Source organism: Chelonoidis abingdonii, chromosome 9, assembly GCF_003597395.2.
Source record: "Chelonoidis abingdonii isolate Lonesome George chromosome 9, CheloAbing_2.0, whole genome shotgun sequence".
NCBI classification, from domain to species: domain Eukaryota; kingdom Metazoa; phylum Chordata; order Testudines; family Testudinidae; genus Chelonoidis; species Chelonoidis abingdonii.
The window spans coordinates 82222139-82235206 of record NC_133777.1 but is presented as its reverse complement, the minus strand read 5'-3'; the positions used below and the strand labels follow the sequence as shown (position 1 = coordinate 82235206).

Sequence of the window (13068 nt, the reverse complement as noted above, 5' to 3'; positions counted from 1 at the left end):
ATGCAGAACAGAGGATGCACAGCAGTACATGAATGTTAGTGCAAATGTCGAGCTGGGTGGGCACAGAATATGCAAATGTTAGAACAGCATGAAACGCTTACATTCCCACACCTAGAAGAATGTCTGCTTCTGGAGGAGACTGTGGAACCATTCTAGCAGCCCTGAAACTCTTCAGACATTTACAGGACTCTTTCATGCATTCTTAAATCTTAAAGCTAAGAGGCTTAGGTTTTAGAGCCAATCAGCTAATCACACCTCTTGCATGGCAGCCCAGAAAATAGGTATACCGGCTTCCTCTATCTGCGCCTCTCACTTGGCAGGGCAAGATACAGCAGCTTGCTACAACAATGCTTGGATCAACAGAGCTACAGTGACACAAGGAGGATTAGCAAGAGCATACCAGGAGGAATCAGGACCTAGAAATGAGTCAGTCACAACATAGTACATGGCTGATTTTGCTAGGAATAGGGCAGGTTTGATTTGGTCCAAGTTCTTACTGCCAGGTCAAGGGGGACAGAATGAAAGTTGTGTGAAGACATGCTATGGGAGACATTGCCTTAAACTGTATTTTTTTGTTTGTTTGTTCTCAAAGGTTTAAATTTAACATCCTGTATGTTCTGAGACAGCACTAGACTACCTTAACTCTGCATTAATCAAGTGTTTTGGCAGTCATTATATTTAAGCATGAAAGCCAAAAAAGACTAATTTATGTTGACTGATGAAGACGACTGAAATTCCAAAAGTAGACAATTGTTGAGAATTGTAACCGTTAAGAGTCAGAGGCAAATTCTGAGTTTTATCAAGAGGATTCTTTGGGGTTCCACTGTGTAAGCACGTGTCAAAGTAGCCAGCCAAACAATGCACTTTCCCAAAAAGAAAGTTTCTCTTTGGTTAAAATTCAGATCTGTCTACAAAAATCAGAATCAAGGTTCCTACTCACAATGAACAGCAGTAGGTCAGGCATTTGAGGTATGAAAGGTATAGCAGGTACACAGTGGCACCCTTATGAGACAAAACCACATTTACACTCTGCATCAGTCTTGTAGTTCTCATAAGGCCTTGATTCCCATCTATACACCCAGATATAGAGGAGCCTTCAATCAGAAAGGCACCTCAATGTCTTGCATTGGAGCCACAACACCCGAAGCGCAGCAGTAATAGCCAAAAGAGAGACACAAGCATTTCTGATACAAGTTTAAGTGCACAAAAAAATTCTGCCTACAAACAGAGCCAAAGGGCTGAATACCAGTATTTTGAGGTGAAAGGAAAGTCAAGTGCTGAACCCACTTCAGTCACAAACGCTCTGGGATCTTGGGTGATCCCAACTTCCACAGTGCTTTCTCTACCCCAAAAAATAACCCTTTTGAAGTCCTTGGTTCACAGCATGAAAAGTAGTTTCTGCTATGGACTCATAAGCATTATTGCAATCAACAGGGATTACAAGACATACATAAGGAAATGGAGACGCCAACAACTCAGAGGGAATGGAAGGGATGAGGGTATTTCAAAATAATTACACAAAATACTTAAACCTCAATTGTTGAAAAATTTGGGGGTTTGGTGCTAAGGAAAATATTAATCAAAATGTTGGACTCCATAAGAACAGGTTACAGGGACTAAAACAACCATGCTAAACACAGTTGTGACAAGTTTGCACTTATCTTCATGCTTCACATAAAGGGAGGTCAGAGTTCACGTCACACAAATCAAATTAAAAGACTAACAAATACCTGTTTTTGCTAAGAATGAAGAGGCATAGTATCTATTTGTTGCGTATACACCCTGCTTTATGGGATACCCTTTTAAAAGATTCCTTGACATGTCTGTCCCAGAACTTTTCTCACAAATGGCCAAATAAGCTGGAACCTCTCTCTCTGTCAGGGAAGGGGGAAATCAGCCTAGAGCAGGGGTAGTCAATAGGCAGACCATGGGTCAGACCCGGACCTCCAGATGCTTTCGAACAGATAGCAGTATCTTTTTATTTACTTATTATTGTTATTGTTGCTCTGTATGGACCTTGACGATACCTTGACCAAGAAATTTGGACCTTGACAAAAAATAATTGGTTACCCCAACCCATAGAGTAAGGCTAACTGAGATATCCTTTACCTCTACTTTTCAAAAACCTTCCAATCTTTTAATAGTCACATGATTTGTATTACCATAGCACCTGATGTCTTGACTGTACAATCAAAAGGGAAATAAACTAGAAGTTTCATGCAAAAAAATAACTCTCTGCATTTATTAAACTACTATAAATAATGATCAGCTCCAAAACCTTTCCTCCTCCTTCCCTCAAAACTCCATGAATAAAAATTCTGTTTCTAACCCCTTGAACAATTTATGAAGGGTTGTGGGGGATTCTCCATCACAGGGAATTTTTTTTTTTATTTTTTTAAAGGTATGCGTTAGGAATTATTTTGGGCAGCTTCTTTGGCCTGTTATACAGGAGGTGAGGCTATATGATCACAACAGTCCCTTCTGCCCTTGGAATCTAATAATATACCTCTCTGAAAATACTTTAGGATGCCCTCTACTGAAGTCTGAACCCTTCACAAATATGTGCATACTATATGTATGCAATATAATGAAATGCTATGGGTGGACTTTTACAGTGGAACAACGATGCACAGCCGCCCATTTTATTCATTTGATCTTTGCAGTTCCAGTGTGAGTAAAAGCTTAAAGAAAGATACCCAGTTCAAAATACACTGGAGAACGTTACTGACGGTGGTAAAATTAAGTACAGTATGAAAATAATGTGATCTATTGACTCACAAGTGAGAAAGACAAACTTAAAAGCACAGAAGTGTGCAAGCCAAAATATAAAAGGATTAAGTAAAGATGCCGGTCATAAAAACATTCTGTACATAAAATTCTACTCAAACACTGAAATAGGTGGCTTATGTTTATTAGCACTAACAATGCAATTTAACTTAACTTCCATACAGCACTTCCCCTACTAGGAAACCCGTCCATCGTTACTACTACTACCTGAAAGCCATGCTGCTAATGTGCCCCCATTATAACAGCTTCCCTACATGTAGCAAAAGAGTATTTCCTATTTGAATTTTTTTAAATCAGTTTGTACCCACTCAATTTTTTGTGCTAATGCTATTATGTATTTTATTGTAACTCTCCGTTCACAATTTCTGGTTTTAAAAAAAAGTATCCATCAAGAAACACACCAGGGATCTGTTCAATACCCAAAGGCACTTTTCAAAAATGAGAGAGAACAAAGGAGGAAACCTCCCAGCATGTGCTTTCCAAACCAGCTTCTTAGGACAACATCAAGACAGACAATACTAAAAAAGAAAAGCTTGTATTTTATTCTTTGATCCCTGTATAACAATTGATTATCCAAAACTGTGTAACGGTTACCAAAAGACTCGAGTACCAGGCAAAGATCAGAACAATCTAATAACCAATTTAAAGAGATGGAAGAAATACTGAAGGAAAGGTTTAATGACCCAAGTATACATCCTCCAATTAAAAAGAGCTTTAAATAGCGTACCTTGAGATAAATTAGAGTCTGCATGCAGTTGTATGGGAGATGGGGGCGGGGAATAAGAATAGGAAAATTCATACACATCTCTTCTTAGAGTTAGGGAAGAGAAACAGACTAGAATAGACTTTCAAAAGCCACCATGTTTCATAGAGAAGGGATTAAAACAAAATATTGGTTCCATTTATTCAGAACTTTTAATACACCAAGAAATATAACAATCCTATGCCCAAGATCTGCAAAAGACATTTGATGTTATATGAATATTTTTCCTAGCACTACAAAAATGGTCAAGTCATGTAGAATATTTCAGCCTTTTACATCTTAGTTAGGAAAAAGGACAACAATGTATGCTTTACACTTTTGTCTAAAAATTGTAACTATTACAAGTAAAAGTGACTGAGAAAAATAGTTCTAATTTTTTTCCAATTTTACTTTATACACATAGTGCTGCCAAATATTTAATTGAAGTCACTGTTTTCTCTGTATAATTCTGTAGATCCTTCACACAAACAAGATAAAAATTGGCAGGAGATGCTCGGAGGCAGATAACTTGCAACTACTTAAGTTGGAGTTTTGTTTAAGTTTACTAGATTTCAAGTTGACGATAGTCCTTTAATTGGTCTGTGGATGAGAGAAAAGGACAAAAATTTTGCCCAAGAAAAATAAAATGTTAAAAGAACTCATTGTTGACTTTGCAAACAGAAATTTTAATTTGTGTCTTAAATTCTGGTTGAGAGTTTTCATTCAAACAAATCCCCTTTTAACTTCAAACCTAGGATGAGGAAAACTGTTTTCTTGGGGTATATTCTTACTTAATATATTTATTTCACCTAACTTCAAACATAACACATGACACCTTACTGTTAACACACTTCCTGTAAAGATTTGCTCCATACAGTATTTTAAATAATAGGATTTCTCAGGAGGGTTACAACCCAAGGTGTAACCTACCCTTAACTCAGTAAATAGAGCTGACATCACCTGATGTTTCTTGTTTCGCAACATGCAAAGAAAAAGATGAACAGGGGAAAATAGAGCCTGAAGAAAATCTATTTGACCTTGGCAGGTGGAAAGCTTTCCATGGCAAACAGGGAGCCCCTGACCCTTCAATTTGTAAAAACTATATGATGGTGTTGTTGATAAATTACAACATTAACCCTTATGGCTACAAATCTAATCTTGCAAATGTACACCAATACAGTGTTGCCCTCTCAGGTCTGGCCTCCCTAAGCAGCATCAGAGTGAAATTAACAAGCCACTAGTCAGTTTCACAGTAATCATTCAGAAACCTTATGGCAGCAGTGAAACTGAAAAGAATCTTCTCAATTTCTTTCTGCTGCTGGTTGGGAAAGCAATGAACTGTGGCAGAAGAGGCTGGCATGAGAAAAGGCCAACAAACAGGAGAGAGAGAGAGAGAGAGAGGCAAAAACAGATACAGAAGACAGGAGATGGGGAAGAATAATGGATACAAATACAGCCCTATGCTGACAGCAACTGGGAAGCTAGGGAAGAAAGAGTAGGAAAGTCCTCCCACCCTTTCTTTCAGCAGCTAAAACAACATCGCTTCCATCTCTCCAAAAACACAGTCTCAGAAGCCTCCGATGGCAAAGGATGGGAGCGTCAAATTTATCAGACCTTTGAGATATCCTAGTCCTCCCCCTCCCACTTCCCTGCCACCTCTCACCCATCCAAAAAAAAAAAATGTGGGTATCAGTTTCTAGCTGGCTGGCAAATTTTTCAATCCATCCAAATCAATCAACCTAAAAAACATTCACATTCACTACTAAACATATCAACCAAGCCCACTGTTGTTCGAGTCAGTTAGCAACATGCATTCCTGTATTTTCTATGCTAAGATGAATTAAGTAGTTAAGCAGGGAAAACAAACTTCAACCTTTTATCTTTAGTATTATGTAGACTGCATAATTTGTAGAAGGTGGGGGGGGAGTGCTTCCTAAGGTCTCATGCAATATCACCAGCAAGATCCCCCTGAAAACAAGAAGCAGTGGAGGATATTAACAGGATTCATTCATCTTCAACAGGCCCAGAGAATTGCCATCATTGCATACACAGACCCCAAAGGAGCTAATCATCTTCCTGAACAGACACCTAATGTTTTAAATAAAAAAAAAAAAAAAAAAAAAACCTCGACAACCTGACAGTTCCTACAATTACTATATACATATAGTATATGTATTTGGATCATATACCCAAAAACAAAACACTAAGAGGGAAAAGACAGACATTTTAAGGAAACGGAATTCCCTCAAACATATAATAAACATTACATGTTATATACTCTAAAACTTCTTACTGCGGACCTCACAATGCTTCATGCTGATCAGAAATGCATAGGGGTTGGAGGAAAGAAAAGGGAAAAACAAATACATATACATTCCATAACATATAAGATTTCCATTTTGATCCTCAAAATTACTCGCACTTTACTTTTATTTTAAAGAGTCAGAATGAACAGCAGCTTTTGAGAAAAACTGTAATACAAAAGATGGATTAAGTTTGTGAACGAAGTGCTTGGTTTCTCTCTTTTGTCACTACTACAAATATCAGGTCGGATGTATTGTACAAATAAAGTTATACTGTCTCCTAAAACCTATGATGATCTCTAACCTACCACAGCACTGGGGTTGTGAGAGGACCCACCCGTACCAAGTATCTCATTTTAGGATTCATTTTGAAGATTTTTCAGAAATCTCTTTCAAAGGATTGGTTGCAAATATGCATTCTAATAAGACTTTAAAACTCTCATTTAAATAATCTCCTTTATTCAAGTGATCAGAGACAGACACATCTAAGAGAGGGGAGAGAGTAAAGGTTTTCTCATAAGAACGGCTACACTGGATCAGACCAATGGTCCATCTAGTCGAGAGTTCTGACACTGGCCAATGTCAGGTGCCCCAGAGAGAATGAACAGAACAGGTAATCATCAGGTGATCCATCCCCTGTCACTCATTCCCAGCTTCTGGCAAACAGAGGCTAGGGACACTTCAGAGCATGGTTCTGCATCCCTGTCCATCCTTGCTAATAGCCATTGATGGACCTATCCCTCCATGAATTTAGCTAGTTCTTTTTTAAACCCTGTTATAGTCTTGGCCTTCATAACATTCCCTGGCAAAGAATTCCACAGGCTGACTGTGCATTGTGTGAAGAAATGCTTCCTTTTGTTCATTTTAAACCTGCTGCCTATTAATTTCCTTTGGTGACCCTTAGATCTTGGCTTATGAGAAGGAGTAAACAAGACCTTGTTTACTTTCTCCAAGTTCTTTCCTCTTTTAAAGAGAGGGAACACCCACTAGCTTGGTTTCCTTCTAGCCCCCCTTTTCTGAGAGCAATTTGGGACTTTAATTATACAGCAAGGGAGGCTGTCAATTCAGGGATATTAAAGGACAGTTCCCTTTCCAGCCTCATCATAACATACATAGCAACCCAATCCCCCAGATTCCCGCCCCCTCTTGTACTAACTAAAGCATCTCTCCATAGGGGTCCATTTAAAAACTTTCCTGAGTGCTCAGGGATGGGGGAAGGGTGAGCACGAACAGGAGGATCTGTGGCACTGGCAAGCCTCCTCCCTCCCCAGTGAGACACTGAAAGAGAGTATTTCTGCCTGTATCTGTAATCTTCACTCCATGCATCTGAAGAAGGGGGGGGGGGGAGGTTACCCATGAAAGCTTATGCCCAAATAAATCTGTTAGTCTTTAAGGTATCACCAGACTCCTCACTGTTTTTGTAGATACAGACTAACACGGCTACCCCTCTTGAAAGCGAGAGATGCACCCTCCTCCTGTAATCACCACTAAATCACTCACTTGGTTCTCTTTAGCCTTTTTATTTGCATTCCAGCTGAGCAAATCCTCCAGGAGAATACAACCAACGTTACTACACGCCGCCACCACCACCACTTGTGTTTATTTCCTGAGGCAGAGCCCCTCTAGCCCATCCTGTAGTCCTTCATACAGCACTATGGCCTCTCTCTCCTCCCCATTGGAAGCTGGGTATTTGGGGTGCAGGGATAAGTTGCCTCCTTCAGACATTATGTATTTGGGGGACGGGAGAGTGGCAGCGGGAGCATGGAACCAATGTGACTACAACACAATCCGCCCCCGACCCCCCACGATGGGAGTGCGGACCCTGGGGGCTGTGGCTGACATACTAATCCTTGGGGAGGGGAGCCCCAGTTTCCTCCTCATCCCAGTCCTTCGAGACCCCCGCCCCAGCCCGGGGAAGGCTTAGGAGGCAGAACTGGCTGTGCAGCGGTGCAGGGGGCACGGTGTCTGGGGCTCGGGTGTCCCCCCACCCCGGCCGCTGAGGGAGGGCAACAGCTGAGAGGGCTGGGGGTCAAAGACAGCCCCCCTCAGTCTGGCCTGGCCGCTGAGGGGAGGAGCAGGGCAGCTTCCCGCCACCCCTCCCGGACGATAAGAGGGGGGTCGGGGGAGGCCGAGGGCAGCTGGGGAGGGGGAGCGCTGACCGGGCCAGGGGCAAAGGGCAGATCCCCCCCAATCTGGTTCAGCCCCTGCTGAGGGGCGGGGGAGGGGAAGCTCCCCACCCCCTACCCTGAGAGGAGCGGGCTGTGGAGACAGGCGGGGGAGGGGGTGTGCGGAGGCAGAAGGCAGCTGCTGAGGGGGCAGATGGGGGAGGGGAAAAGCAGCCCCCCCCCGATGCTGGGGGGCGGGAGCAGCTCTAGCCAGGCGGGGGCGAAGGACCGGTCCCCCCAGCAGACTTGGCCCCTCAAGCCCCTGTTGCTAGGGGGGTGCGGTGGCAGCAGCCTCCCCCGTAGCAGGCAGGTCCCGGGAGCCGCTCGCCCCCCGCCGAGCCCGACGCTGCAGAGGGTCCCGACCCCAGCGGCGCGGGCGACCCGAGCGGGGCGAGGAGGGGGGATCGCGCAGGGAATTGAAGCTGCGCTTTACCTTTAGTTCCGCACTGTCCGCCATCTTGTAACTCCGGGCGCAGGCGCAATGAACCCCGCCGGGACCCCGCCCCGCACGCCCCGCGCTGCGTTTGAATCACACGGCGCCATTTTGTCCGCGCCCCCCCACCCCACTTCCCGGCTGTGGCGGGCGGGGGTCGGGGCTCTGCGCCTCCGCCACCTCGCGGGGAGCCCGGGGCCCCTTACATCGCAATACAACAGCCCCCAGCCGGGGGGGAGGGGTACAGGGATGGGAAGGGTCCAGCTGATGGGGGAGTGGGAGTGGGGGGATGGAGGAGGAAGGGGTTAAATCCTGAACAGTCTTCAGGAGGGAAGACCCACAGGGAGCCAAGGGGGGGCCGTTCCTGTGGCTGCTCAATGCCTTGCTGCCCTAGGGTCACCAGGCAGCAAATCTGACAATCAGGACAGAAGGTGGGAGGTAATAGGAGCCTATATAAGAAAGACCCAAAAATCAGGACTATCCCTATAAAATCAGGACATCTGGTCACCGCATGCCACATGCCCCTGCATGACTCCGATGGGCTGCATGTCCACACGCTTTTTAAAACTGAAATATTTGTGATTTCATCTGCTTAAATCTGACATTTAACGGTGTTGTAATTGTAGGGGTTCTGACCCCAAAAAGTGGTGTGGGGGGAGGGGGGAGCTGCGGTACTGCTACCCTTACTACTGCAGTGCTGCTGGTCGCAGCATTGCCTTCAGAGCTGGAGAGCGGCGGCTGCTAGTCAGGAGCCCAGCCCTGGAGGCAGACCCACTGCCAGCAGCAGCGCAGAATTAAGGGTGGCATGGTATGGTATTGCCAACCTTACTTCTGCGCTGCTGCCTGCAAAGTAGGGCCTTCAGCAGCTGGCACAGTCCAACCCGCAGCTCAGAAGGCAATAGTGCAAAAGTAAGGATGACAAGCTCATGCTCCAATCTGTCTGTTAGTCTATAAGGTGCCAAAGGAATCTTTGCTGCTTTTACAGATCCAGATTAATACAGCTAGCCCTCTGATACATGGTATGGTATTGCCACTCTTACTTCTGCGCTGCTGCTGCTGGGGCGGTGGTTTCAGAGCTGGGTGCTTGGCCAATACCAGATAGACACTCTCCAGCCGCCCAGCTCTGAAGTCAGCACAGAAGTAAGTGTGGCAATACTGGGACCCCCCAAAATAACCTTGTGACTGCCCTGAAATTCCCTTTTGGGTCAGGATCCCCAATTTGAGAAACACTGGTCTCCCCCCTGAAATCTGTATAGCACGTGGTAAAAGCATGCAAAAGACCAAATTTCACGGTCCATGATGCATTTTTCATGGCTAGGAATTTGGTAGGGCCCTCCTTATGACCCAGACCAACTAGACTTTATGATAAGAGGACACATACCAAAAATCATATCACATCAGGTTCTTCCAAGTCCCAAGAGACCAGTCACTTACCCAAGATCAATTAGTACTCTAGATCTTACGTCAAAGACAACACTGGTAGCCAATTCTATAGTAAACTAACTAAAGGTTATTAGCTAAGAAGAAGTGGGAGCTATTGAGAGATTAAAGCAGGTAAAATATATGCAGAGATAAATCACAAGTTTGTAATTGTAAATGGTTGCAGCGATATAATCAACTGCCAATTTCCCAAAAGTCTTTTCAGAGTTCCCAGATTGTCTCTGGGGAGGTCTCTGCATTCCATGTTATGCTTTCCTGTAAGAGTTAAGTCCAAAGATGAAGAATCTTTCCCTGAAGCCATACATATAGCTCTTTTCCTGGAAAACAAGCCAATAGGGTCACTATCCACATGGGCTTTTCCTTCGGTGACGGAGTGAGGAATGCGTTTAGAGTGTTTGACCTCTGATCATCACATACAATGATCACTTGCTTTGAAATAAGAACTTTTCTGTTCAAATATTTTCATTTGCATTCAGCAAGGCTTCTTTTTCCTTTGATGGTTTATTTAGCTACAGAGGTATATACACAATGTAAATGCTTGCTATTACATTATAACAGGATATAAGTGAAAACAATGCATGTAACATCCTATCAGTTTTCATGAAGTTTAAACACCAGATACACTGATACATTTAACAATCACTTTGATCTATATCAGGGGTGGGCAAACTGCAGCCCACCAGCCGTTTTAATCCAGCCCTCGAGCTCCTACTGGGGAGCAGAGTGTGGGGCTTGCCCCGCTCCAGCCAGGGAGCAAAGTCAGAGGCTGCTCCATGCAGCTCCTGGAAGCAGTTGCAGGGCCTCCCCCCAGCTGCTACACGTAGGGCAACCAGAGGTCTCCACTCCAGACGCTGCCTCTGCCACAAGCGCCACCCCTGCAGCCAATGGGAGCTGCAGGGGTGGTGCCTGCAGATGGGACAGTGTGCAGAGTCGCCTGACCACATCTCCGTGTACAAGCTGGAGAAAGGACATGCTGTTGCTTCCAAAAGCCACTTGAGGTAAGTGCTGCCCAGATCCTGCACCCTTGAGCCTCTCCCCATGCCCCAACCCTGATTGCCCTCCAAACCCCTCAATCCCAGCCCACAGTCTGCACCCCCAGCCGGAGCCTGCACCCCTTCCTGCTCCCCACCCCCCTGCCCCAGCCCTGATCCCCCTCCTGCCCTCCAAACCCCTCAATCCCAGCCCAGAACCTGCACCCCTTCCCACACCCCAACCCTCTGCACCAGCCCTGATCTCCCATCCTCTGAATCACTCGGTCCCAGCCTGGAGCACCCTCCTACATCCCAAACTCCTCATCTCCAGCCCCACCCCAGAGCCCGCACCCCCTGATGGAGCCCTCACCTCCCTACACATACCCCACCTCCCCCTCCCCAGCCTGGAGCCCACTCCCGCACCCTGAACTCCTCATTTCTGGCCCCACACTGGAGCCTACAACCCCAACCAGAGCCCTCACCATCTCCCGCACCTCAACCCCAATTTTGTGACCATTCATGGCCCACCATACAATTTATATTCCCAGATGTGGCCCTTGGGCCAAAAACTTTGTCGTCTGGCTGGTGGAAGGTGTCACAGATACTACAAATTTTGCCTTTGAATGCTGAAACAGGAGCCCTGACACCCATGGAAGACTCTTGCGTACACTCAAATGGAGCACTCAGAGTTTCTGTGTAAAAGTAAAAGCTAATCCCATGTTAAGTCCTGCCACTATTGAGGAGTTGTGATGATTTACCCGAGGCGTCTGTGGTAAATCACTACGACCGGCTTACAGCACGAGGGAGCCTTGTGCGTGCCCACTCGGGGAAACCATATTACAATTACCAGTTATTGGGCAACATGAGCTCTCCACTCTGGGCTTCACAAGCCTCGCTCTTTTCCAATGCAGGCTAGCAATTTCCATCCCATAATGCCCCTCCCTCCCCAGCTTCCAAGTGCACCCCTGTTCAACACCCTTCTCAGCACAGTGCCCTTAGAGAGGCTTATGCTAAAATCAAACTGAAGTTTATTTAACAGCTTGAGATAAAGATTCAAAATAAAGCCAAGTAAAATGATTTGGAAACATAAGGTTACTAGTAAAACAAAACATGTAATCTATAGCCTCTACTTAAGTTACCTTATTAGACAGGAGTGTATCTCTCACCGAAAGGTCATTCCTTGCAGCACTTGTCCAGTCCCAAAAGCTGGGTTCAATTTTCATGAGTCAACCCCTTGCCACTCCTCTATGATGGATAATCAGGCATTTTTTTTTCTCTTAGGTAGTCAATGCCCTATAAGCCATCTCTTCCAAGAACTCTCCTGGGGTTCCTGTGTCTTTAAACAGTGTCCCTGAGGCCTGACCTGCCATCACTGTTTTATTTTACACCTGTCTTGAACAAAATAGACCAGAATAAGGCCCCAAAATTCATTGTCAGTAAGGACCAAAAGCAGGTTTTGAAGACAGGTCTTCCCAAAAAAGCAAGTATACTTGTCAGCTACACCTCCTCCTTCCCCACTGATTATCTTCATGTTTGGCTTCTGAATGATTGATTCCTTTAAAGTTCTCGCACACCTCCGCTCCACATAAAAGAAAGGTTCCTATGTACAAGAGGAAAGAGACTGGAGAGTTATTTGTAGACAAGTAGCTGGGGTTCCATGCAAAGGAAAACAAAAGTCTTGACTAATTATTTAATGTATAGGGTCCATAATCTGTGCAATTCATCAAAGACTATTTGTACTAGATGGACACCAGCCTATAGGGTAACTGCCTTCTCCATGAGTAATAAATCACTTACTGCCAGCACTAGCTGGGAAAACAATGGGCTGCATCCTGCAGGCTGTTAGGTTTTACTCAGATTTTATTCCAGAAACCTCTACAGGCTTTTATTAGCCCTGACAAGGAAAAGGTCACTTTTTAGGAAGAATTTTAATAATTTTAGGAAGAAATTTAATAATTTAATCCTTCAGGAAGGATGAGCAGTGATTCTTGAGATATTTGGCTATTCATGTAAGAGCGTTTCCTGCTCCGGATGGATTGAATCCAGCTTTTGTCCACAACATGCAACTTCGCTGGATTGCAAATGTCAAGATGTGATTTTTATCATTATTTTATTATCGAGTCTCATACCATTGTAGAACTGATAAATGAAATTGTTTTTAATTGTTCACTTTATTAATGTAACTTCTATTCACCATTCGCTACACTTGCCTACATTGTAACTTCTG

General features: G+C 44.6%; 1 protein-coding gene and 1 long non-coding RNA gene across 3 annotated transcripts in view; both read right to left on the bottom strand.

Annotated features, from left to right (window-relative positions):
- Positions 1–8575, bottom strand: part of PIAS1 (protein inhibitor of activated STAT 1) — a 92004-nt gene extending 83429 nt beyond the window's left edge. The window contains exons 1-2 of one of the 2 annotated variants that reach the window (XM_032764399.2): positions 8431–8478; positions 5403–5497 (exon numbers count right to left, since the gene is read on the bottom strand). Coding sequence is in view for 1 of the 2 variants with exons in the window: in XM_032764398.2 (XP_032620289.1) it covers positions 8431–8454 (24 nt within the window). In the remaining variant the exon portion in view is untranslated. Of the gene's footprint in view, positions 1–5402; positions 5498–8430 lie in introns of both variants that reach the window. The other variant, XM_032764398.2, reaches the window with a different exon arrangement.
- A 3285-nt stretch (positions 8576–11860) lies between these two features.
- LOC142047287 (uncharacterized) overlaps positions 11861–13068 on the bottom strand; it is a 7178-nt gene continuing 5970 nt past the window's right edge. Inside the window, exon 3 of the long non-coding RNA XR_012656469.1 lies at positions 11861–12441. This is a non-coding gene — a long non-coding RNA (uncharacterized LOC142047287). The remainder of the gene's footprint in view (positions 12442–13068) is intronic.